This window comes from Pseudophryne corroboree, chromosome 1 (assembly GCF_028390025.1).
Source record: "Pseudophryne corroboree isolate aPseCor3 chromosome 1, aPseCor3.hap2, whole genome shotgun sequence".
Lineage (NCBI taxonomy): Eukaryota > Metazoa > Chordata > Amphibia > Anura > Myobatrachidae > Pseudophryne > Pseudophryne corroboree.
Window position 1 is genome coordinate 510,701,522 of NC_086444.1, and position 27,408 is coordinate 510,728,929.

Genomic DNA, 27,408 nt, shown 5'->3' on the forward strand with positions numbered 1-27,408 from the left:
GCAGCAATAAGAATACCTTTTGGCAATATATACACATAATACAGTCTGGAAAACTGTATATGTGTAAAAAACCCCGCCATTAAGCTATACAAAATGCGGGAGAAGCCCGCCGCTGAGGGGGCGGGGCCTTCTTCCTCAGCACACCAGCGCCATTTTCTCTTCACAGCTCCGCTGGAAGGACGCTCCCCAGGCTCTCCCCTGCAGTATCCTGTACAAGAAGGGTAAAAAAGAGAGGGGGGGCACATAAATTTAGGCGCAAATAAGATAATAAGCAGCTATTTGGAAAAATCACTCATTATAGTGTAAATCCCTGTGTTATATAGCGCTGTGGTGTGTGCTGGCATACTCTCTCTCTGTCTCCCCAAAGGACTTTGTGGGGTCCTGTCCTCAGTCAGAGCATTCCCTGTGTGTGTGTGTGTGGTGTGTCGGTACGGCTGTGTCGACATGTTTGATGAGGAGGGTTACGTAGAGGCGGAGCAAGGGCAGATAAGTGTGGTGTCGCCCCCGACGGGGCCGACACCGGATTGGATGGATATGTGGAAGGTCTTAACAGACGGTGTCAACTCCTTACATAAAAGGTTCGATGACGCAGCAGCCTTGGGACAGCCGGGATCTCAGCCCGCGCCTGCCCAGGCGTCTCAGAGGCCATCAGGGGCTCATAAACGGCCGCTAGCTCAGGTGGTAGATACAGATGTCGACACAGAGTCTGACTCAAGTGTAGATGAGGATGAGACAAATGCACAGTCTACAAAAGCCATCCGATGCATGATTACTGCAATGAAAAATGTATTGCACATTTCTGATGTTAACCCGGTTACTACCAAGAAGGGTATTATGTTTGGGGAGAAAAAGCAGCCAGTGACTTTTCCCCCATCTGATGAATTAAATGAATTGTTTGAGTAAGCGTGGAGTTCCCCCGATAAGAAACTAGTGATTTCTAAGAGGTTACTGATGGCGTACCCTTTCCCGCCAACGGACAGGTTACGTTGGGAAACATCCCCTAGGGTGGACAAGGCGCTCACACGCTTATCAAAAAAGGTGGCACTGCCGTCTCAGGATATGGCCGCCCTAAAGGAGCCTGCGGCTAGAAAGCAGGAAGCTATCCTGAAGTCTGTGTATACACACTCAGGTACTATACTGAGACCTGCTATTGCTTCAGCATGGATGTGTAGTGCTGCAGCCGCATGGTCTGATACCCTGTCAGACAACATTGATTCCCTCGACAGGGATACTATTTTGCTAACCATAGAACATATAAAAGACGTCGTCTTATATATGCGGGATGCACAGAGGGACATTTGCCTGCTGGCATCTAGAATTAATGCAATGTCCATTTCTGCTAGGAGAGTATTATGGACTCGGCAGTGGACAGGTGATGCTGATTCTAAAAGACACATGGAGGTTTTGCCTTATAAGGGTGAGGAATTGTTTGGGGACGGTCTCTCGGACCTCGTATCCACGGCAACAGCCGGGAAGTCAACTTTTTTACCTCAGGTTCCCTCACAGCCTAAGAAAGCACCGTATTATCATGTACAGTCCTTTCGGCCTCAGAAAGGCAAGCGGATCAGAGGCGCATCCTTTCTGCCCAGAGGCAGGGGTAGAGGAAAGAAGCTGCACCAGGCAGCCAGTTCCCAGGAACAAAAATCCTCCCCCGCTTCCTCTAAGTCCACCGCATGACGCTGGGGCTCCACAGGCGGAGCCGGGTGCGGTGGGGGCGCGTCTCCGTAACTTCAGCAACCAGTGGGTTCGCTCACAAGTGGATCTCTGGGCTGTACAAATTGTATCTCAGGGATACAAGCTGGAGTTCGAGGCGACTCCCCCTCGCCGTTACCTCAAGTCAGCCTTGCCAGCTGCTCCCAGGGAAAGGGAGGTAGTACTGGCGGCAATTCACAAGCTGTACCTCCAGCAGGTGATAATCAAGGTTCCCCTCCTTCAACAGGGACGGGGTTACTATTCCACAATGTTTGTGGTACCGAAACCAGACGGTTCGGTGAGACCCATTCTGAATTTAAAATCCTTGAACACTTATATAAGGAAGTTCAAGTTCAAAATGGGAATCGCTCAGGGCGGTTATTGCAAGCCTGGAAGAGGGGGATTTTATGGTGTCGCTGGACATCAAGGATGCTTACTTGCATGTCCCCATTTACCCACCTCACCAGGAGTACCTCAGGTTTGTGGTACAGGATTGTCATTACCAATTCCAGACGTTGCCGTTTGGTCTGTCCACGGCACCGAGAGTATTTACCAAGGTAATAGCCGAAATGATGATACTCCTTCGGAAGAAGGGAGTTATAATTATCCCGTACTTGGACGATCTCCTTATAAAGGCGAGGTCCAGAGAGCAGTTGTTAGTCAGCGTAGCACTCTCTCGGGAAGTGTTGCAACAGCACAGCTGGATTCTGAATATCCCAAAGTCGCAGCTGATTCCTGCGACGCGTCTGCTCTTCCTGGGCATGATTCTGGACACAGAACAGAAGAAGGTGTTTCTCCCGGTGGAGAAGGCCCAGGAATTGTCATCTCTGGTCAGGGACCTCCTGAAACCAAAACAGGTGTCGGTGCATCACTGCACGCGAGTCCTGGGAAAGATGGTGGCTTCTTACGAGGCAATTCCCTTCGGCAGGTTCCATGCAAGGATCTTTCAGTGGGATCTGTTAGACAAATGGTCCGGATCGCATCTTCAGATGCATCGGTTGATCACCCTGTCCCCAAGGGCCAGGGTGTCTCTGCTGTGGTGGCTGCAGAGTGCTCATCTTCTCGAGGGCCGCAGATTCGGCATACAGGACTGGGTCCTGGTGACCACGGATGCGAGCCTCCGAGGATGGGGGGCAGTCACTCAGGGAAGAAACTTCCAAGGGTTGTGGTCAAGTTAGGAGGCTTGTCTGCACATAAATATCCTGGAACTAAGGGCCATATACAACGCCCTGAGTCAAGCGGAGCCTCTGCTTCGCAACCAACCGGTGCTGATTCAGTCAGACAACATCACCGCAGTGGCTCATGTAAACCGCCAGGGCGGCACAAGAAGCAAAGTGGCGATGGCGGAAGCCACCAGGATTCTTCGTTGGGCGGAGAATCACGTGCAAGCACTGTCAGCAGTGTTCATTCCGGGAGTGGACAAGTGGGAAGCAGACTTCCTCAGCAGGCACGACCTCCACCCGGGAGAGTGGGGACTTCATCCAGAAGTCTTCACGCAGATTGTAAACCGTTGGGAACGGCCACAGGTGGACATGATGGCGTCCCGCCTCAACAAAAAGCTAAAAAAATATTGCGCCAGGTCAAGGGACCCTCAGGCAATAGCTGTGGACGCACTAGTGACACCGTGGGTGTACCAGTCGGTTTATGTGTTCCCTCCTCTTCCTCTCATACCCAAGGTACTAAGGATGGTAAGAAAGAGAGGAGTAAGAACTATACTCATCGTTCCGGATTGGCCAAGAAGAACTTGGTACCCAGAACTACAAGAAATGATCTCGGAGGACCCATGGCCTCTGCCTCTCAGACAGGACCTGTTACAGCAGGGGCCCTGTCTGTTCCAAGACTTACCGCGGCTGCGTTTGACGGCATGGCGGTTGAACGCCGGATCCTAACGGAAAAGGGCATTCCAGATGAAGTGATTCCTACGCTGATAAAGGCTAGGAAAGACGTGACAGCACAACATTATCACCGTATATGGCGAAAATATGTTGCTTGGTGTGAGTTCAGGAAGGCCCCTACAGAGGAATTCCAGCTGGGTCGATTCCTGCAATTCCTACAGTCAGGAGTGACTATGGGCCTAAAATTAGGATCCATAAAGGTCCAGATTTCGGCCCTATCTATTTTCTTTCAAAAAGAACTGGCTTTACTGCTTGAAGTTCAGACGTTTGTTAAGGGAGTGCTGCATATTCAGACCCCTTTTGTGCCTCCAGTGGCACCTTGGGATCTTAACGTTGTGTTGGATTTCCTGAAATCCCACTGGTTTGAGCCACTTAAGACCGTGGAGCTAAAATATCTCACGTGGAAAGTGGTCATGCTATTGGCCTTAGCTTCGGCTAGGCGTGTGTCAGAATTGGCGGCTTTGTCATGTAAAAGCCCTTATCTGATCTTCCATATGGACAGGGCAGAATTGAGGACTCGTCCCCAATTTCTCCCTAAGGTGGTATCAGCGTTTCATTTGAACCAACCTATTGTGGTGCCTGCGGCTACTCGGGACTTGGAGGACTCCAAGTTACTAGATGTAGTCAGGGCTTTGAAAATCTATGTAGCCAGGACGGCTGGAGTCAGGAAAACTGACTCACTGTTTATCCTGTATGCATCCAACAAGCTGGGTGCTCCTGCTTCAAAGCAAACTATTGCGCGCTGGATCTGTAACACGATTCAGCAAGCTCATTCTGCGGCAGGATTGCCGCATCCTAAATCAGTAAAAGCCCATTCCACAAGGAAGGTGGGCTCTTCTTGGGCGGCTGCCCGAGGGGTCTCGGCTTTACAGCTTTGCCGAGCTGCTACTTGGTCGGGTTCAAGCACATTTGTTAATTCTACAAGTTTGATACCCTGGCTGAGGAGGACCTTGCCTTTGCTCATTCGGTGCTGTAGAGTCATCCGCACTCTCCCGCCCGTTTGGGAGCTTTGGTATAATCCCCATGGTCCTTACGGAGTTCCCAGCATCCACTAGGACGTCAGAGAAAATAAGAATTTACTCACCGGTAATTCTATTTCTCGTAGTCCGTAGTGGATGCTGGGAGCCCGTCCCAAGTGCGGACTCTCTACAATACTTGTATATAGTTATTGCTTAACTAAAGGGTTGTTGTTCATACTGTTTACTGGGTATGGTTATCACAAGTTGTACGGTGTGATTGGTGTGGCTGGTATGAGTCTTACCCTGGATTCCAAATCCTTTCCTTGTTGTGTCAGCTCTTCCGGGCACAGTTTCCTTAACTGAGGTCTGGAGGAGGGGCATAGAGGGAGGAGCCAGTGCACACCAGATAGTACCTAATCTTTCTTTTAGAGTGCCAAGTCTCCTGCGGAGCCCGTCTATTCCCCATGGTCCTTACGGAGTTCCCAGCATCCACTACGGACTACGAGAAATAGAATTACCGGTGAGTAAATTCTTATTTTTTTCTATGTAGCCTATGCTTGTTGATACGTTGTCTTGGTGATGGGAGCACTATGATGACGTCTGCGTCAGCGTCCCTGGGCGGGCTGCAACCCCGTTTCCGGATCGATGGCGCCAGTCACAGTGGTAATCACTATTTAGGTGAGTGTTGTTCTATGTATGTTTGTTAAGCCTGAAGACAATGTGTTAAACATTGAAACGTTGCTTTCATCTTACTGCCTGAAGCTTCTTTATTCAAGTCGCCTGGAGTGCCGCACTTCTACTTGTATGTATGTGTATATATATGTGTGTGTGTGTGTGTGTATATATATGTGTATATGTATGTATATATATATATATATATATATATATATATATATATATATGTATAGAAAAGATGTCGCGCAATCTCACACAGAGTCTTTGAAATATATATCAGTCCAAATGTACTTTTGCAGCAGTCCTCCTCTAGGAGTAAACCCGTACTCCTCAGCACATGTGAAAAAAAGAAATAATGGAGGGCGCAATGGTGAGTATAGAATTACAAGTTTTTACTGGCATCAGTATCACTCACGTACATTTAAAATAAAAGTTAACCAGCGCGATGTAGATCATCAGTGGAGCCTCCGGAAAACCGCACCAACGAACCCCGTCGCTCACAGGATAACAGCAGCCGCTAAATCCTTCTAGCCGCACGGACTTGAATAACGGACCACACGCGCTGACACTTCAGACAATGGATCCTTGAACCTCGTCCTGATGCCAGTAAAAACTTGTAATTCTATACTCACCATTGCGCCCTCCATTTCTTTTTTTCATATATATATATATATATATATATGTGTGTATATATGTATATATATATATATATGTATATATGTATATATATATATATATATATATATATATATATATATGTATATATATATATATATATATATATATATGTATATATATATATATATATATATATATGTGTATATATATGTATATGTATATATGTATATGTATATATATGTATGTGTATATATATGTATGTATATATATATATATGTATATATATATATATATGTATATATATGTGTATATATATATATATATATATATATGTATATGTATATATATGTATATGTATATATATGTATATGTATATAATGTGCGTGTGAAGCAGCACTCCAGGCGTCTGAGTAAACCAATATCAGAGCACATATAGCAAAGGCAACGTTTCAGTGCCGTTTAATGTCGTGGCACTTTCGTCAGGTATCACAAGATACAACAAACACACTTACTTATATGAGAGCACACACCCGTGACTGACTCTGTTCCGTTGGCGGGACAGGCTCCCGGAAGGTCGGCACGGCTGAAGTGACGTCATCCACTGATGAGTCATCACTGTGCTCCCCGTCACCATAGCTACACAAATACAAATGGTACAAACATAGCAAAATATAGCATAGCAGGTAAAGGACTCACATAGTCAAATAAGCAATCGTCATACATATTTGCCTATTTATTAATGCCAAGCGGATCACACATTATAAATTATTATAGCGTCTGCCAGGTACAATAAAACCATATGTTGAAACCTATGTTTACTACTAAACCTACAGGTTAAAGGGCTAACCCACTGGTGCTTAGTAAATTAAGAGGCCACCTACATTGACCACTCTATAGGTAACCGCTTAAACCCAGATGTTAATTTAAACCTCTAGGGGAAAGGGTACCGAGTTGGTATATCCAACGTGTCTCTAGTTGCAATATCTTGAGGCCTCTATTACCACCCCGTATAGACGGGGACACATAATCCATCATGCGGTATTTCAATTAAACCAACGGGTGTCTGGCTACTATAAAGTGCCTAGCGACCGGCTGGTCGCTATGTCCGGTGTTAATAGCTGCCTTGATAGTTGACCTGTGAGCTGCCATACGCTCCTTGAACATACGTTCAGTTTTGCCTACGTATGACATCCCACAGGGCATATCAGTTGGTAGGCAACACATCTTGAAGTACATGTTAATCTATGTCTGATAAAGAAAGATCTCCCTGTTAGTGGATGTTGAAACTGGTCACCTGCAATAAGGTATTGACAGGTGGTACAAGTGCATTTTATGCATCCTTTCCTATTACTCAGAAAAGTAGTGGCATCTCTAGTACTGGTGACATCAGCTTTAACTAGTCTCTCTCTTAGATTTTGATTTCTGGTATAGCAGCACATAAGTCTAGTCTCACTGAGATTTAAATCCACATCGGACTGCACTATAGGCCACAGCTTGTGTGCTGTTTGCTGAGTACCCCTGCTCAATGGGTTATATTGATTCACCCAAGGCATAATATTTCCTGCTTCTTTACTCCTAGTAGGAGGCAACAATTGCTGGCGATCTATGGCTAGAGCTTTTTGTTTAGCTGCTTGTAGGACTTCAGCATGTTACCCCCTCTCACCAAATTTAGATAACATAGCATCCAGTTGTGCCTCAGCCAATACAGGATCAAACGTTACACGCCTAATTCGGAAAAGCTGTGAATATGGGAGCCCCCGTTTCAATGGCTCAGGGTGACAACTTTGATAGTGTAGGAGGTTATTCCTATCTGTAGGCTTTGAATGTAGTGAAGTAGTAATAAGCCCATTTACTAAACTAATATGAACATCTAGGAAATTGATGGTATTATCACTAATGGTGTAAGTGAATTTAACTGGATGCTCTTTACTATTATGGTTATTGATCACTGCTGTAAACGATTCTTTGGTACCTTGCCAGAATATCAGCAGGTCATCAATACACCGATAACAGAACGTCATTTTGTCAGTTATCTCGGGATCACTAAAGAACACCACCTGTTCTACTTCAAACATGTACATGTTAGAGTATGACGGGGCCACACTGGACCCCATTGCACAACCCCTACACTGTAGGTAGAATTTACCATCGTATAAAAATAATTTTTTTGTTAATGTCATCTGCAGCAAATCCATACAAAAATCTAACTGAGAGCCAGTATATACCGGGCTACTACTCAAGAATCTGTTAGTAGCCGCCAAGCCCATATCGCGTGGAATAATAGTGTAGAGATTTTGGCCCTCATTCCGAGTTGATCGCTAGCTGCCGTTGTTCGCTGAGTAGCGCTCATTTAAAAAAAAATGTGCATGCGTATGCACCGCAATGCGCGCGCGCGCATAATACGGATACAAAGAGCATTGTTGCTGTGCAATGCTTCAAGCGACAAATCCATTTGCACAGCCGATCGCAAAGGAGATTGGCAGGAAGAGGGCGTGTATGGGTGTCAACTGACAGTTTTCTGGGAGTGGTAGGGAAAATGCAGGCGTGACCAGGCGTTTGCAAAGCGGGTATCTGACGTCAATTCCGGGAGCTCCGACGCTAGAATCATCACACAGGATAAGTAACTACAGGGCTGGTCTTGTTTTACACAAAATGTACCGCTTGGCTGCACATGCGATCGCACACTTGCAAAGCGAAAATACACTCCCCCGTGGGCGGCGACTATGCGTTTGCACGGCTGCTAAAAGTAGCTAGCGAACGATCAACTCGGAATGAGGGCCTTTGCACATCTTCACTACAAAGTAGTGTTGATTCTGACAATGGGGGTCATTCAGAGTCACTCGTAGTCTGTTGCCCCAATATCCAGAAGTCAAAAAAAGAGGCGGCACTCACTCTTTGCAATCATCCAAAGGTGACTTTAGTGCATAAAAGTGCTACATCTGATGTAGCACTTTTATGCACTAAAGTCACCTTTGGATGATTGCAAAGAGTGAGTGCCGCCTCTTTTTTTGACATATATATATATATATATATATATATATCTCTAACGTCCTAGTGGATGCTGGGGACTCCGTAAGGACCATGGGGAATAGCGGGCTCCGCAGGAGACTGGGCACTCTAAAGAAAGATTTAGTACTATCTGGTGTGCACTGGCTCCTCCCTCTATGCCCCTCCTCCAGACCTCAGTTAGAATCTGTGCCCGGCCGAGCTGGGTGCTCCTAGTGGGCTCTCCTGAGCTTGCTAGAAAAGAAAGTATTTTGTTAGGTTTTTTATTTTCAGAGAGCTTCTGCTAGCACCAGACTCTCTTCTACGAGGGACTGAGGGGAGAGAAGCAAACCTACTCACGGCAGCTAGGTAGCGCTTCTTAGGCTACTGGACACCATTAGCTCCAGAGGGATCGAATACAGGTACCTAACCTTGATCGTCCGTTCCCGGAGCCGCGCCGCTGTCCCCCTCGAGAAGCCAGAAGAACAGAAGCAGCAGAAGCATGAAGACAACGAAATCGGCGGCTGAAGACTCCTGTCTTCACTTAAGGTAGCGCGCAGCACTGCAGCTGTGCGCCATTGCTCCCACAGTACACTGCACACTCCGGTCACTGTAGGGTGCAAAAAGAGGCATATATACAGTCTGGGACTGTATATATGGCCGAGCCCCCGCCATTTTTTACACATTAAAGCGGGACAGAAGCCCGCCGCTGAGGGGGCGGGGCCTTCTTCCTCAGCACACCAGCGCCATTTTCTCTTCACAGCTCTGCTGGAAGGACGCTCCCCAGGCTCTCCCCTGCAGTATACAGGTGCATTAAAGGGTAAAAAAGAGAGGGGGGGGCACATAAATTTAGGCGCAGTATATATATTAACAGCAGCTACAGGGTAAACACTAAGGTACTGTGTAATCCCTGGGTTATATAGCGCTGGGGTGTCTGCTGGCATACTCTCTCTCTGTCTCCCCAAAAGCCTTTGTGGGGTACTGTCCTCAGAGCATTCCCTGTGTGTGTGCTGTGTGTCGGTGCGCCTGTGTCGACATGTTTGATGAGGAAGGATACGTGGAGGCAGAACAAGTGCAGCTGAGTGTGGTGTCGCCGCCGACGGTGCCGACACCTGATTGGATGGATATGTGGAAGGTGTTAAATGATAATGTAAACTCCTTGCATAACAGATTAGATAAAACTGTAACCGGGGGACAGTCAGGGTCTTAACCCATGCCTGATCCTACAGCGCAGAGGCCGTCAGGGTCTCAAAAGCGCACACTATCCCAGATAGTTGACACAGATGTCGACACGGAATCTGACTCCAGTGTCGATGACGATGAGGCAAAGTTGCAGCCTAAAATGACTAAAGCCATCCGTTACATGATTGTAGCAATGAAGGATGTATTACACATTTCTGAGGAAAATCCTGTCCCTGACAAGAGGATTTATATGTATGGGGAGAAAAAGCATGAAGTGACTTTTCCCCCTTCACATGAATTAATGAATTATGTGAAAAAGCGTGGGATTCCCCTGACAGGAAGGTGATAGTTTCCAAGAGATTACTTATGGCGTATCCTTTCCCGCCAACGGACAGGTTACGCTGGGAATCCTCCCCTAGGGTAGACAAGGCGTTGACACGCTTGTCTAAGAAGGTGGCCCTGCCCTCTCCGGATACGGCCGCCCTAAAGGATCCTGCGGATAGAAAGCTGGAAGCTATCCTGAAGTCTGTTTATACACATTCTGGCACACTGCTGAGGCCAGCAATTGCTTCGGCCTGGATGTGTAGTGCGGTAGCTGCATGGACGGATTCTCTGTCTGAGGAGTTAGATACCCTGGACAGGGACACTGTTCTACTGACCCTGGCACATATCATGGACGCGGTCCTATATATGCGGGATGCCCAGAGGGACATTTGCCTGCTGGGCTCTAGAGTTAACGCAATGTCCATTTCTGCCAGAAGGGTCTTATGGACTCGGCAATGGACAGGGGATACCGACTCTAAAAAACACATGGAGGTTTTACCTTATAAGGGTGAGGAATTGTTTGGGGACGGTCTCTCGGACCTAGTTTCCACAGCTACGGCTGGGAAGTCAAATTTCTTGCCTTATGTCCCTCCACAACCTAAGATAGCACCGTATTACCAAATGCAGTCCTTTCGTTCTCAGAGGAGCAAGAAGGTCAGAGGTGCGTCCTTTCTTGCCAGAGGCAGGGGTAGAGGAAAAAAGCTGCACCATGCAGTTAGTTCCCAGGAACAAAAGTCTTCCCCAGCTTCCACTAAATCCATCGCATGACGCTGGGGCTCCACAGGCGGAGCCAGGAGCCGTGGGGGCGCGTCTCCGACTTTTCAGCCACCAGTGGGTTCGCTCACAGGTGGATCCTTGGGCTATACAAATTGTGTCTCAGGGATACAAGCTGGAATTCGAGGTGATGCCCCCTCACCGTTACCTAAAATCGGCCTTACCAACTTCCCCCATGGAAAGGGAGATAGTGTTGGAGGCAATTCACAAACTTTTTCTCCAGCAGGTGGTGGTAGAGGTCCCCCCCCTTCAACGGGGATGGGGCTACTATTCCACTATGTTTGTGGTACCGAAACCGGACGGTTCGGTCAGACCCATTTTAAATTTAAAATCCCTGAACATTTATCTGAAGAAATTCAAGTTCAAAATGGAATCGCTCAGAGCGGTCATTGCACGCCTGGAGGAAGGGGATTTTATTGTGTTTCTGGACATCAAGGATGCTTACTTGCATGTCCCCATTTATCCGCCTCATCAGGAGTACCTCAGGTTTGTGGTACGGGACTGTCATTACCAATTCCAGACGTTGCCGTTTGGCCTGTCCACGGCACCGAGAGTTTTTACCAAAGTGATGGCGGAAATGATGGTGCTCCTTCGGAAGCAAGGGATTACAGTTATCCCATACTTGGACGATCTCCTCATAAAGGCGAGGTCCAGGGAGCAGTTGCTGATCAGCGTAGCACACTCTCAGGAAGTGTTGCGTCAGCACGGCTGGATTCTGAACATTCCAAAGTCGCAGCTGATTCCTGCGACGCGTCTGCCCTTCCTGGGCATGATTCTGGACACAGACCAGAAGAAAGTGTTTCTCCCGGAGGAGAAGGCTCAGGAGCTCGTGACTCTGGTCAGAGACCTCCTAAAGCCAAAACAGGTGTCGGTGCATCGCTGCACGCGAGTCCTGGGAAAGATGGTGGCGTCATACGAAGCCATTCCCTTCAGCAGGTCCATGCGAGGATCTTTCAGTGGGATCTGCTGGACAAGTGGTCCGGATCGCATCTTCAGATGCATCGGCTGATCACCCTGTCCCCCAGGGCCAGGGTGTCTCTTCTGTGGTGGCTACAAGGTTCTCACCTCCTCGAGGGCCGCAGATTCGGCATACAGGACTGGGTCCTGGTGACCACGGATGCAAGCCTCCGAGGGTGGGGGGCAGTCACTCAAGGAAGAAACTTCCAAGGGTTGTGGTCAAGTCATATCTTGGAACTAAGGGCCATATACAACGCCCTGAGTCAAGCGGAGCCTCTGCTTCGAAACCAACCAGTGCTGATTCAGTCAGACAACATCACGGCAGTGGCCCATGTAAACCGCCAGGGCGGCAATGGCAGAAGCCACCAGGATTCTTCGGTGGTCGGAGAATCACGTACTAGCACTGTCAGCAGTGTTCATTCCGGGAGTGCACAACTGGGAAGCAGACTTCCTCAGCAGACACGACCTCCACCCGGGAGAGTGGGGACTTCATCAAGAAGTCTTCACGCAGATTACAAATCGATGGGAACTGCCACAGGTGGACATGATGGCGTCCCGTCTCAACAAAAAGCTAACAAGATATTGCGCCAGGTCAAGGGACCCTCAGGCGATAGCTGTGGACGCACTAGTAACACCGTGGGTGTTCCAGTCGGTCTACGTGTTTCCTCCTCTTCCTCTCATACCAAAGGTGCTGAGAATTGTAAGAAAAAGAGGAGTGAGAACAATACTCATTGTTCCGGATTGGCCAAGAAGGACTTGGTACCCGGAATTGCAAGAACTGCTCACAGAGGACCCATGGCCTCTGCCTCTCAGACAGGACCTGTTACAACAAGGGCCCTGTCTGTTCCAAGACTTACCACGGCTGCGTTTGACGGCATGGCGGTTGAACACTGGATCCTAGCAGAAAAGTGCATTCCGGAAGCAGTTATTCCTACGCTGATAAAGGCTAGGAAGGACGTGACTGCAAAACATTATCACCGTATATGGCGAAAATATGTTGCTTGGTGTGAGGCCAGGAAGGCCCCTACAGAGGAATTCCAGCTGGTCGATTCCTGCACTTCCTACAGTCAGGTGTGACTATGGGCCTAAAATTAGGGTCCATAAAGGTCCAGATTTCGGCCCTATCCATTTTCTTTCAAAAAGAACTGGCTTCACTGCCTGAGGTTCAGACGTTTGTTAAGGGAGTGCTGCATATTCAGCCTCCTTTTGTGCCACCAGTGGCACCTTGGGATCTTAACGTGGTCTTGGCTTTCCTGAAATCCCACTGGTTTGAGCCACTTAAGACGGTGGAGCTAAAGTATCTCACGTGGAAAGTGGTCATGCTGTTGGCCCTAGCCTCAGCTAGGCGTGTGTCAGAATTGGCGGCTTTGTCATGTAAAAGCCCCTATCTGGTTTTCCATATGGACAGGGCAGAATTGCGAACTCGTCCGCAGTTTCTGCCAAAGGTGGTGTCATCTTTTCATCTGAACCAACCCATTGTGGTGCCTGCGGCTACTCGTGACTTGGAGGATTCCAAGTTGCTTGATGTAGTCAGGGCTTTGAAGATCTATGTTGCCAGGACAGCTGGAGTCAGGAAGACTGACTCGCTGTTTATCCTGTATGCATCCAACAAGCTGGGTGCTCCTGCTACAAAGCAAACCATTGCTCGCTGGATCTGTAACACGATTCAGCAGGCTCATTCTGCGGCTGGATTGCCGCATCCAAAATCAGTAAAAGCCCATTCCACAAGGAAGGTGGGCTCTTCTTGGGCGGCTGCCCGAGGGGTCTCGGCATTACAGCTTTGCCGAGCTGCTACTTGGTCGGGTTCAAACACATTTGCAAAGTTCTACAAGTTTGATACCCTGGCTGAGGAGGACTTGGTGTTTGCCCATTCGGTGCTGCAGAGTCATCCGCACTCTCCCGCCCGTTTGGGAGCGTTGGTATAATCCCCATGCTCCTTACGGAGTTCCCAGCATCCACTAGGACGTTAGAGAAAATAAGAATTTACTCACCGGTAATTCTATTTCTCGTAGTCCGTAGTGGATGCTGGGCGCCCGTCCCAAGTACAGACTTTCTGCAATACGTGTATATAGTTATTGCTTAATAAAGGGTTATGTTATGTTGGCATCCATTGGTTGATGCTCTGTTGGTTGTTCATACTGTTAACTGGGTAAGTTTATCACAAGTTATACGGTGTGATTGGTGTGGCTGGTATGAGTCTTACCCGGGATTCCAAAATCCTTTCCTTGTAATGTCAGCTCTTCCGGGCACAGTTTCCTTAACTGAGGTCTGGAGGAGGGGCATAGAGGGAGGAGCCAGTGCACACCAGATAGTACTAAATCTTTCTTTAGAGTGCCCAGTCTCCTGCAGAGCCCGCTATTCCCCATGGTCCTTACGGAGTCCCCAGCATCCACTACGGACTATGAGAAATAGAATTACCGGTGAGTAAATTCTTATTTATTTATTTTTTTATATATATATATATATATATATATATATATATATATATATATATATATTATATAATATAATATATATATATATATATATATATATATATATATATATATATATATATATAAAAATCACTGGTACTTGCTCACGGTGCCCTCCCCAGAGGCATACAGCCCACAATACATGCAGCGGATGGAGGCGGCACTCCGAGACTTTTCAAGGTGAAAAAGGGTCTATCTATCTATCGATCATTTCGTGTGTAACCCTCTGTTGTTTGGGAATATATATAAAAGTGGAAAGTTTTTTTTTTTATTTTATTTAAATGTAGTACTTTTAGTTTTCATTCTATGTGCAGTTTAGTTTTCAGATTCTTTTTGGTGTTTGTTGTATAGCTCTTTTACAACAGATTTTTACATCTTAGAATCTTTTACATATGAACACAAGTGTAATGTGTATTATTTTTCTCTCAACAGGAAAGAGCTGATTCAGTCTGGAGCCTTAAACCCAGTGAAAGATTTACATCTAGGCAAGCTGGCTTTAACAAAGTTTCCTAAAAGTCCTGAAACATGGATTCACAGGTCTGATTTTAGAGTTATTAGATGCCAGAATGAATTTTCTAATTTGTTACCAACTTTTCAGCCTTCATATTTAACATTCTTTTACAGTGAGGCAGACATGGATAAAGGGCAGTATCCTATTAGCCGTGATAAAACATCAGGTGTGAAAAATGTCCCCTTTTTTGGGCAGTTTTTCCCAATGTTTCACCTATTTTTTTATTTATTTTTAACAGGTTATCCTATTACATTGCCCATAATAAAAAAGCCTTTTTTTCCCGAAAACAGACAAGTTCGGTGGAACCTGTGTGTTTTTGTGAGAAATAGCACTGTTTTCGCTTGAAAACGGGGCTGTTTCCGGGGATTGGATTTTGCCTGCCTCAGGCAGGTAAAACAAAATCCCTGATAAGGCGCACTTCATGCCAGTTTATCGGGGCTAATAGGATACCGCCCATACTATACACAATAAATAGGCTTGTCCTTTTCTGGACACTGTTGATTTAGTATCAGCTGTGTTTTTAACCTCCGTTTCTAATGTCTAATGAGGCCCGTACATCAGGCAATTCCCCAGTCTGCTGATTCTTGGGCTGGGGGATCAGGGAAATCCAATGGTATGCCGATTCTGAACATAAAAAGTAGTTTCTTGACTATTCCCCGACGTATCGCCGATCATCGATGTAAATTGTTCTGTGTTTTTTATGAGAAGATCGGCATCGACAGAACAGGAATTTAGAGAAACAAGGAGAGGACAAGCGCCTAATAGTGCAGTAACTTCACACCAATTTTGGTTATTTACAACGAAGTGTCTATAGGTAATCTGCGTACCGGAAATTTGATTTTTAGCACATCATATTATAGCGGCTGATTATCTGCACCACAACTGGTCACCGGGTTAAACGTAAACGGGTGTATCAAAGAGGATCTCTTCCTGTCGGTCTATTCGCAGGAAAGCGAGGTCTTCACAGACAGCGAAGAAAAGTTACTCTCTGGTCCACAATCACTCCGTTATATAGAAGATCAATGCAGCAGCAGCACTGACCCCCAGGGACTCCTCACACTCTCCCCTCTGTCTGAACAGGAATTTAGCCTGTTGATGTATGGGCCCCCATTAGTCAACTATCACTTTAGTAAAGAGCTGTCCAATTGACATCCTGTCAGGTGAGAATGTGGTCTTAAAAGCACTTTGTGTATTCTTGCTTCTATTTTCACTTCTGTAGAGTATTAAATCGCATCTTTTTGCTGGAGTAGCTTTCCCTATCTTTTTTCACATGTCTGAAGGTCAAGTACCAGGTTTGCTGCACTCTGGACGAGTGTTATTGCCATATGCTGGCGTAGAGTAGGAAGCATTGTGATGGAATTAAATCCATATCTCTGTAATGAATTAAGTTTTCGGAGTAGATATGTCCTATGAAGCAAGAAAAAGTATATAATTAGGCACATTATAGGTATTGTGCATATACACAAAGTGCAATTCTAAGTTAATGGAATTTATCTGAGAACACCTAGTTACATTGCTGAGTAATTACCAAGCTGGGGCAAATAAGGATTTATAGTAGTATCTGCTACAGATCACGTACATGTCAATACAAGCCCCACACCTTACCAGTGGGCCTATTTATTAAATATTTGTGGCATATTGCCCAAAATCACCAATTTTTGGTGGATACCTGCAAATATTAAGTGTCACTCAAATGTACTATGAAGGGACAGCAGCAGATATCTGATATCTGCTACAGTCCCTCCATTTCTGTCAGAAGAATGCAGTCCCTTAAGGTTTCTATGGAGGATATGATGCTGTCGGACTTCCCATGCTCTGAAATGGAAAGCATTCTGGAGATTGACCTCCGTTGCTGACGCCATCTAAAGATTGTGTTAGCAGCTGTTTGCTATGGGCTACATTTCGCAAAAGTCACCGGGAGAGATTTGCTCTGGAACTTTCCCTAGCAATGTTCAGCAGACCGTGCATATGCAGCAGTCTGGTTAGTGCAATGAAGAGTGATCCCTGGTGATATCATCATTTAGTGCAGGGGTTCCCAAACCTGGGCCTCAAGGGCCCTCAACACTTCACATTTTCAGGTCACCCAGAGGTGTACAGGTGTATTCACTGACTTTTTAAAAAAATAAATGGCCACAGGTGAAGCTAATTATTTCACTTGTGATTCTGGGAGGTGAGCTGGAAAACGTGAACTTTTAGGGGTCCTTGAGGAAGGAGTTTGGGGAACACTGACATAGTGCAATGCGATGTTAAGTGGCCCCAGATCAGAAGCTGATGGCTATATGAATGTGCAGAGTATGTATTAAGGCTGTTCCGTATATATATATATTTTGTGGGTGTTGCTTTTCTTCTTTTAATCTGATGTTTTCTGTCTGAACGCATTGCTTACTATTCTGTCACTTCTCTGCCATACTTTACTCTTTAAATATGCATGTATAGTGATGTTTTATGCATTATGCTTTCATCTGACATGCCTCTCTAGTAACACGTCATGTGATCAATATGAATGTATTTCTGTGGGGATGTAGTCCACATGTGAAATGCCTAAATTCTGCACAGACCAGCCACGAGGGTTTAGGGTTAGACTACGGGACGGGAGGATTAGGATTAGGCACTAGATAGAGGTATTGGATTAGGCTGCGGAAGGGGAGAGTTGGGGTTAGGGCTCGTCGTATGTAAGCATAAGGATCCGTCAGAAGTCATTAGGGCGTCACCAGGTAAATTACCACTAATCCACTAGGGATGTTTTTGGACATTCTAATCATGTCGATACTTAGTGCCGGCATAGTGATTGTTAATATGGATAATGGAGTATATTCAATTAGAGTCGGAATCTGCCATCTTGTCGGAAAGACGACAGTTTCCGACTGGAATAGATTGGAGGGGGTTCCGACATATTCAATCCAGCCTAATTTTTTCCGACATGTCATCCGAGAGCAGCAGGGAGACGGCGAGAGCAGGAACCCAGTGCCTGCAGCAGTGTAGCAGGAGGATGGGGCACTGCCGCCACTCATAGCAGCATCCATACGGCTCCAGCAAGCTAGGTCCCGCTTGCTGGAGCAGCCGGGTGGACGCTGCCATGAGGTCTGGCAGCGGTGCCCATCCTCCTGCTACGCTGCTGGAGCCGCTGGGTTCCTGCTCTCACCCGTCTCCTCCTCTCAGCTCCCTTTTTAAAGTCGGATTCAGATTGTCTGGAACGGCCAAATCCTATCGGATTTGGCCGTTCATTGAATAGGTCCTGCCGGATCCATTCCAACAAATGCATGTCGGAATGGATCTGACTTGAATTGAGTATACCCCAATGTCGACATAAATGGCAAAATATACCTTACCCTATCTGTCTGCACATATGAAATCTTGTATTTACTCCCGTTTATAAAGAACACATTGAATGTAAACCTGCCTATACATTCAACATTACAAGATTTTTACAGGCATTAATTCAATTTTGGTTTCCTTTTTTAAATATAAGCTGCTAGTGACTTTGTGAACCAACTGCAGTTGCAATGATTTCCCCTGGGTATTGATCTCATTACAGCAAGCCACAGTTGGAGTGGCTAGCATCTCCTGAGTGAATATTAAATCTGGGATCCCTCTGGGGCTTTATATCCAACACGCATCACATTCCTATCACTGGGAATCAATATATATCCCAAGTATGCAGATTTATCCCTTTCTCTGTAGCTTTCATTTCAAATAAGTTCGGAGTAGGTTCCGGGTCCCAGAGCACCAAGCAAAATAATTTATATCATGGAGCTGAAGGTTGTTGGAGAGTACTCCCTATATATTAGAGGTCATTTATCAAGTTTTCAACAGAGCGCAATGATTAAGTACTCAGACAACAGATAAGATGTTGGTGTGTAGTTGCAATATGAGTAGTCAAGTCAGTCAACCCCATTGCCATTTATTTGTTATTTTAGCAAACAAAAACAGTGGGCCTCTTAAGCCACGTCGCCTAGTTTTTCCCCTTTCCTGGCCAGGGCGGTCGGCGGCAGGGCATACACACTGAGCCATATGACTACCATATCACTCAGAGACGTCACGCAGCGGCCGCGCCATGCATGCAGCTCTTGGACGACAGTCCAAATTGAGCTGCATGCACGGCTGACAGCGAGGGTCGCTAACGACCTGTGGGGCCACGCATCACTCGTCGGCGTTGCCATACACACTTGCCGATAAAGTGAACAATATCGCTCATGAAGGGTGAAAATGAGCGACATCGTTCATTTTCTCGGCAAGTGTTTATGCACCTTAACAATACTAAAATGAGATAAAAGGTGGACAATGTCTTATTTTTTTACATGAGTACTTTGCTGTACAGATTGGTTCATGTCAATTTACATGACAGTGCTGATTTATTTATTAACAGCCCTGTGCTGACCAGGATGTGACATACACACAGAGACACAAATTGCACTGTAGTGGGAAAACCCATTTTCTCTGACGTCCTAGTGGATGCTGGGAACTCAGTAAGGACCATGGGGAATAGCGGCTCCGCAGGAGACTGGGCACAACTAAGAAAGATTTAGGACTACCTGGTGTCCACTGGCTCCTCCCTCTATGCCCCTCCTCCAGACCTCAGTTAGAATTTTGTGCCCGGCCGAGCTGGTTGCACACTAGGGGCTCTCCTGAGCTCTTAGAAAAGAAAGTATATTTAGGTTTTTTATTTTCAGTGAGATCTGCTGGCAACAGACTCACTGCTACGAGGGAGTGAGGGGAGAAGAAGCGAACCTACCTGCTTGCAGCTAGCTTGGGCTTCTTAGGCTACTGGACACCATTAGCTCCAGAGGGATCGAACACAGGCCCAGCCTCGGTCGTCCGGTCCCAGAGCCGCGCCGCCGTCCCCTTTGCAGAGCCAGAAGCAAGAAGAACGTCCAGGAAATCGGCGGCTGAAGACTCTGGTCTTCATTAAGGTAGCGCACAGCACTGCAGCTGTGCGCCATTGCTCCCCATGCACATCACACACTCCGGTCACTGATGGGTGCAGGGCGCTGGGGGGAGGCGCCCTGGGCTGCAATAAGAGTACCTTAGCTTGGCAAAAAAACACATAATATAGTCAGTAAGGCTATATATGTGTAAAATCCCCTGCCAAAAATATCCTGAAAAAAGCGGGAGAAGTCCGCCGTGAAGGGGGCGGGGCTATCTCCCTCAGCACACTGGCGCCATTTCCTCTCACAGCTCCGCTGGAAGGACGCTCCCAAGGCTCTCCCCTGCAGTTTCCAGGCTCAATAGGGTAAAAAAGAGAGGGTGGGCACTAAATTTAGGCGCAAACTGTGTATTATAGCAGCTATAGGGGAAATATCACTGTGTGTAGTGTGTATCCCTGCATTATATAGCGCTCTGGTGTGTGCTGGCATACTCTCTCTCTCCCCAAAGGACTTTGTGGGGTCCTGTCCACAGTCAGAGCATTCCCTGTGTGTGTGCGGTGTGTCGGTACGGCTGTGTTGACATGTTTGATGAGGAGGCTTATGTGGAGGCGGAGCAGGTGCCGATAAATGTGATGTCACCCCCTGCGGGGTCGACACCTGAATGGATGGACATGTGGAAGGAATTACGCGACAGTATCAACTCCTTACATAAAAGGTTTGACGACATAGCAGATGTGGGACAGCCGGTTTCTCAACCCGTGCCTGCCCAGGCGTCTCAAAAGCCATCAGGGGCTCTAAAACGCCCACTACCTCAGATGGCAGACACAGATGTCGACACGGATACTGACTCTAGTGTCGACGACGATGAGACTAGTGTACATTCCAATAGAGCCACTCGTTATATGATTACGGCAATGAAAAATGTGTTGCACATTTCTGATATTACCCCAGGTACCACAAAAAAGGGTATTCTGTTTGGGGAGAAAAAGCTACCAGTGGTTTTTCCCCCATCTGATGAATTAAATGAAGTGTGTGAAGAAGCGTGGGCTTCCCCCGATAAGAAACTGGTAATTTCAAAAAAGTTACTAATGGCGTACCCTTTCCCGCCAGAGGACAGGTCACGTTGGGAGACATCCCCTAGGGTGGATAAAGCGCTCACACGTCTGTCAAAAAAGGTGGCACTACCGTCTCCGGACACGGCCGCCCTAAAGGAGCCTGCGGATAGAAAGCAGGAGGCTATCCTGAAGTCTGTATATACACACTCAGGAATTATACTGAGACCGGCTATCGCTTCAGCATGGATGTGCAGTGCTGCAGCTGCGTGGTCAGATTCCCTGTCGGAAAACATTGATACCCTAGACAGGGACACTATATTGCTAACCGTAGAGCATATTAAAGACGCTGTCTTATACATGAGGGATGCACAGAGGGATATTTGCCGGCTGGCATCTAAAATAAACGCAATGTCCATTTCTGCCAGGAGAGGATTGTGGACTCGGCAGTGGACAGGAGATGCAGATTCTAAAAGGCACATGGAAGTTTTGCCTTACAAGGGTGAGGAGTTGTTTGGGGATGGTCTCTCAGACCTCGTTTTCACAGCGACAGCTGGGAAGTCAGCATTTTTACCCCATGTTCCCTCACAGCCAAAGAAAGCACCGTATTATCAGGTACAGTCCTTTCGGCCCCAGAAAGGCAAGCGGGTTAGAGGCGCGTCCTTTCTGCCCAGAGGCAGAGGTAGAGGGAAAAAGCTGCAACATACAGCCAGTTCCCAGGAACAAAAGTCCTCCCCCGCTTCCTCTAAGTCCACCGCATGACGCTGGGGCTCCACAGGCGGAGCCAGGTACGGTGGGGGCCCGTCTCAAGAACTTCAGCGACCAGTGGGCTCGCTCACGGGTGGATCCCTGGATTCTACAAGTAGTATCTCAGGGATACAAGCTGGAATTCGAGACGTCTCCCCCTCGCCGTTTCCTCAAATCTGCCTTGCCAACAGCTCCCCCGGACAGGGAGGCAGTGCTGGAGGCGATTCACAAGCTGTATTCTCAGCAGGTGATAATCAAGGTACCCCTCCTTCAACAAGGACGGGGTTACTATTCCACAATGTTTGTGGTACCGAAACCGGACGGTTCGGTGAGACCCATTTTAAATTTAAAATCCTTGAACACTTATCTAAGAAGGTTCAAGTTCAAGATGGAATCGCTCAGGGCGGTGATTGCAAGCCTGGACGAGGGGGATTACATGGTATCACTGGACATCAAGGATGCTTACCTGCATGTCCCCATTTACCCTCCTCACCAGGAGTACCTCAGATTTGTGGTACAGGACTGTCATTACCAATTCCAGACGTTGCCGTTTGGTCTGTCCACGGCACCGAGGGTATTTACCAAGGTAATGGCCGAAATGATGATACTCCTTCGGAAAAAGGGAGTTTTAATTATCCCGTAATTGGACGATCTCCTTATAAAGGCGAGGTCCAGGGAACAGTTGTTGATCGGAGTAGCACTAGCTCGGGAAGTGCTACAACAGCACTGCTGGATCCTGAATATTCCAAAGTCGCAGCTGGTTCCTACAACGCGTCTACTGTTCCTGGGGATGGTTCTGGACACAGAACAGAAAAAAGTGTTTCTCCCGGAGGAGAAGGCCAAGGAGTTGTCATCTCTAGTCAGAGACCTCCTAAAACCAAAACAGGTGTCGGTGCACCACTGCACGCGAGTCCTGGTAAAGATGGTGGCTTCTTACGAAGCAATTCCATTCGGAAGGTTCCATGCAAGGATCTTTCAGTGGGATCTGTTGGACAAGTGGTCCGGATCGCATCTTCAGATGCATCGGCTGATAACCCTGTCTCCAAGGACCAGGGTGTCGCTGTTGTGGTGGCTGCAGAGTGCTTATCTTCTAGAGGGCCGCAGATTCGGCATACATGACTGGGTCCTGGTGACCACGGATGCCAGCCTTCGAGGTTGGGGGGCAGTCACACAGGGAAGAAACTTCCAAGGACTATGGACGAGTCAGGAGACTTCCCTACACATAAGTATTCTGGAACTAAGGGCCATTTACAATGCCCTAAGTCAGGCAAGACCCCTGCTTCAACACCAGCCGGTGCTGATCCAGTCAGACAACATCACGGCGGTCGCCCATGTAAACCGTCAGGGCGGCACAAGAAGCAGGATGGCGATGGCAGAAGCCACAAGGATTCTCCGATGGGCGGAAAATCATGTGTTAGCACTGTCAGCTGTGTTCATTCCGGGAGTGGACAACTGGGAAGCAGACTTCCTCAGCAGGCACGGCCTCCACCCGGGAGAGTGGGGACTTCATCCAGAAGTCTTCCAAATGGTTGTACACCGGTGGGAAAGGCCACAGGTGGACATGATGGCGTCCCGCCTCAACAAAAAGCTAAAAAGATATTGCGCCAGGTCAAGGGACCCTCAGGCGATAGCTGTGGACGCTCTAGTGACACCGTGGGTGTACCAGTCGGTTTATGTGTTCCCTCCTCTGCCTCTCATACCCAAGGTACTGAGAATAATAAGGAGGAGAGGAGTAAGAACTATACTTGTGGTTCCGGATTGGCCAAGAAGAGCTTGGTACCCAGAACTTCAAGAAATGATCTCAGAGGACCCATGGCCTCTGCCGCTCAGACAGGACCTGCTGCAGCAGGGACCCTGTCTGTTCCAAGACTTACCGCGACTGCGTTTGACGGCATGGCGGTTGAACGCCGGATCCTGAAGGAAAAGGGAATTTCGGAGGAAGTCATCCCTACGCTGATTAAAGCTAGGAAGGAGGTGACCGCAAACCATTATCACCGCATATGGCGAAAATATGTTGCGTGGTGTGAGGCCAGAAGGGCCCCAACGGAGGAATTTCAGCTGGGTCGATTTCTGCACTTCATACAGTCAGGGGTGACTATGGGCCTCAAATTAGGTTCCATTAAGGTCCAGATTTCGGCTCTCTCGATTTTCTTCCAAAAAGAACTGGCTTCACTGCCTGAAGTTCAGACGTTTGTTAAAGGAGTGCTGCATATTCAGCCCCCTTTTGTGCCTCCAGTGGCACCTTGGGATCTCAACGTGGTGTTGGATTTCCTTAAGTCACATTGGTTTGAGCCACTTAAAACCGTGGAACTAAAATATCTCACGTGGAAAGTGGTCATGCTGTTGGCCTTGGCTTCGGCCAGGCGTGTGTCAGAATTGGCGGCTTTGTCATGTAAAAGCCCTTATCTGATTTTCCATATGGATAGGGCGGAATTGAGGACTCGTCCCCAATTTCTTCCTAAGGTGGTATCAGCTTTTCATTTGAACCAACCTATTGTGGAGCCTGCGGCTACTAAGGACTTGGAGGATTCCAAGTTGCTGGACGTAGTCAGGGCCCTGAAAATCTATGTTTCCAGGACGGCTGGAGTCAGGAAAACTGACTCGCTATTTATCCTGTATGCGCCCAACAAGCTGGGTGCTCCTGCTTCAAAGCAGTCTATTGCTCGCTGGATCTGTAGTACGATTCAACTTGCACATTCTGCGGCTGGACTGCCGCATCCTAAATCTGTAAAAGCCCATTCCACGAGGAAAGTGGGCTCTTCTTGGGCGGCTGCCCGAGGGGTCTCGGCTTTACAACTTTGCCGAGCTGCTACTTGGTCGGGTTCAAACACATTTGCTAAGTTCTACAAGTTTGATACCCTGGCTGAGGAGGACCTTGCTTTTGCTCATTCGGTGCTGCAGAGTCATCCGCACTCTCCCGCCCGTTTGGGAGCTTTGGTATAATCCCCATGGTCCTTACGGAGTTCCCAGCATCCACTAGGACGTCAGAGAAAATAAGAATTTACTCACCGGTAATTCTATTTCTCGTAGTCCGTAGTGGATGCTGGGCGCCCATCCCAAGTACGGATTGTCTGCAATACTTGTATATAGTTATTGCCTAACTAAAGGGTTATTGTTTGGAGCCATCTGTTGAGAGGCTCAGTTGTTATTCATACTGTTCACTGGGTATAGTATCACAAGTTGTACGGTGTGATTGGTGTGGCTGGTATGAGTCTTACCCGGGATTCCAAATCCTTTCCTTATTGTGTCAGCTCTTCCAGGCACAGTTTCCTAACTGAGGTCTGGAGGAGGGGCATAGAGGGAGGAGCCAGTGCACACCAGGTAGTCCTAAATCTTTCTTAGTTGTGCCCAGTCTCCTGCGGAGCCGCTATTCCCCATGGTCCTTACGGAGTTCCCAGCATCCACTACGGACTACGAGAAATAGAATTACCGGTGAGTAAATTCTTATTTTAAAGGTTTGAAACACTGTGGAAAAATTGAGTTATCATGTGTAATAACAGCCCAGCTGTCCCCTCCCTGTGTTGTAAGGTGTGCAGAGTTTCTATGCTCTCACAATATTTGGCTTGGTGTTCTCCTGCATTCCGCTAAACAAAAAAACAACAAAAAGGAATCTAATGTGTTTGTGTTGGTGAATTTAGGGGGACATTTACTAAGCGGTGATAAGAGCAGAGAAGTGCCCATGGCAACCAATCAGCACTGAAGTAACCTCTATAATTTGCATACTATAAAATTATACAGAGCTGCTGATTGGTTGATGGGTAACTTCTCCACTCTTATCAATGCTTAGTAAATTTCCCCTTTAGACTGTTAGCTCCAATGAGGCATGGACTGATGAAAATTACTCAACGTTCTCCCTACATTGCTGTGCAATATAGTGAAGCTATATAAATAAGCAATGATAAGGATTCATTTAAGCACTAAATGAGGCTTAACTGAGCAGTATTTCATGAGAAATACTTGTATAATGCCAGTATTAACACTCCTTTCTTTGCATGCTTCTAGGCGGTGGGTATTACAGCGCCTCCTGCAGGAGAACATTTCTTCCTCGTTGGTGAATAAGGAAACAAGCTGTCACACACTCCCAGAGCAGATTCAGGGAATTGTTCGAGAAGAGATGAATGTGTGCTGTAAAGCAGCAGGGAGGTACCCAAGCAACTACAATTCCTGGTCCCATCGTATATGGGTTCTACAGCACCTGGGAAAACTAAATGTTAAGGTATTTCGGTGTTAAGTGTTTATTTGATTTCATTTTTATTTGAAATTATATATAAATGTATTATTATTATTATTATTGTTGTTGTTGTTTAGATTATATTTTTTTAAGAGCATGTATTGTTAATTTATAAACACCAGCAACATATACACATCTTCAATTGACCAAACAAGTACAAGAATACATCTAATGCATATAGTCCAACAACCTGAAAATTCCTTAACTCTGCGCTTTTGTCTACGCACTGGTGCCCATTTACGCCTTGGTTTTTTACCAGTGAGCCTGGGTGGGCTGCCCATCTCACAACAAGATGCACATCTGCTGTAGGGAGACATGGATTAGTTTAGCTTCATTCATAACAGAAATAAATTAGGACAGTGATGGGGTACTGGGATTGTTTGTAATAAATTTGGCAAGTATGTTCTAAGACTCGAGGGCTGCTAGGAATAAGCTGGTGACAAATTCAAGTCCTTCTGCAGTGGGGACATGGCTGGATGGTTTTACATAGCAGGAGATGTCTAACATTTATGTAGTTTCAATAATTTCTCTATGTAAAAGTATATCTTGTTTCTGCATGGCTTTCGATAGTGTGTTTGCTCACTAGTGCATACTTTGAAAGCAATTGTCTTACTCTTGTCCTACCCTTCACCTTGGTCTGTACACAGTATTGCTCCACCACAAATGTTAAAAATCTTGGTGCAGGTACGCAAATAGAGTGCGTGGCGATTCCAAAGCAGTCTTTGTACAGCGCAGCCGATATTCCGCACTTTGTAAAAAACTTCCACACTTTGTAAAAGACTTCCACTAGATTATATCCTCTCATACTGTTTAAACATGAATTACCTGCCTGTTGTGCTGCTGCTCTTAGAGCATCCTAATAGTTATCACAGTGTGTACGAATAAAATGTTACATTTTAATTGGTGCATAGTGCTATTTTTATATTTATTTGTATTTATTAATAATAACTGAAATGCCTACTAGCGCTGTTGATCATTTTCTTGACAACCTTTCATTATATTTATAAATATCATGCAAACTTCAATGTACAGTTAAAAATGATGTGCCTTTGATTGTTATTCATAATAACTTTGATTACAGCAGATACAGTACTGTGACTGCACCATTAGAACGGCCCTTTTCTTTTAATCATACCTAATTCTTCAGTTTTGACGTTCATTGTTGGTTCACATGTTACAGTTTAGAGACACATCACATCATAATTTAAATAATCACGCTGACTACTTCAGCTTACAAGAAAATACTCTCAATATCTGAAATGTGTTTCCGGAAGTTGCCTTTGGTATCTCAGAAAAACATTGTTGCCGCCATCTGGGAGACACTGAAAAATTTACATTCCTTAGCAGCATGTGTAGCCATGGAAAGACTGGACTGCATTCAGTCATTCATTGTATCCATGGTTTCAGAGGTTGCTATGTAGGACTTGTTCTTAGCAACTTACCTGTCCAATGGTTACAGTGTTGTGT

At 46.6% G+C, this 27,408-nt stretch overlaps 1 protein-coding gene across 3 annotated transcripts in view; it reads left to right on the forward strand.

Annotated features, from left to right (window-relative positions):
* PTAR1 (protein prenyltransferase alpha subunit repeat containing 1) overlaps positions 1–27,408 on the forward strand; it is a 90,687-nt gene that overhangs the window by 51,626 nt on the left and 11,653 nt on the right. For all 3 annotated transcript variants that reach the window (XM_063913903.1, XM_063913901.1, XM_063913900.1), the window contains exons 4-5: positions 14,968–15,072; positions 25,713–25,926. In XM_063913903.1, coding sequence (XP_063769973.1) covers positions 14,968–15,072; positions 25,713–25,926 — 319 coding nt within the window. The remainder of the gene's footprint in view (positions 1–14,967; positions 15,073–25,712; positions 25,927–27,408) is intronic.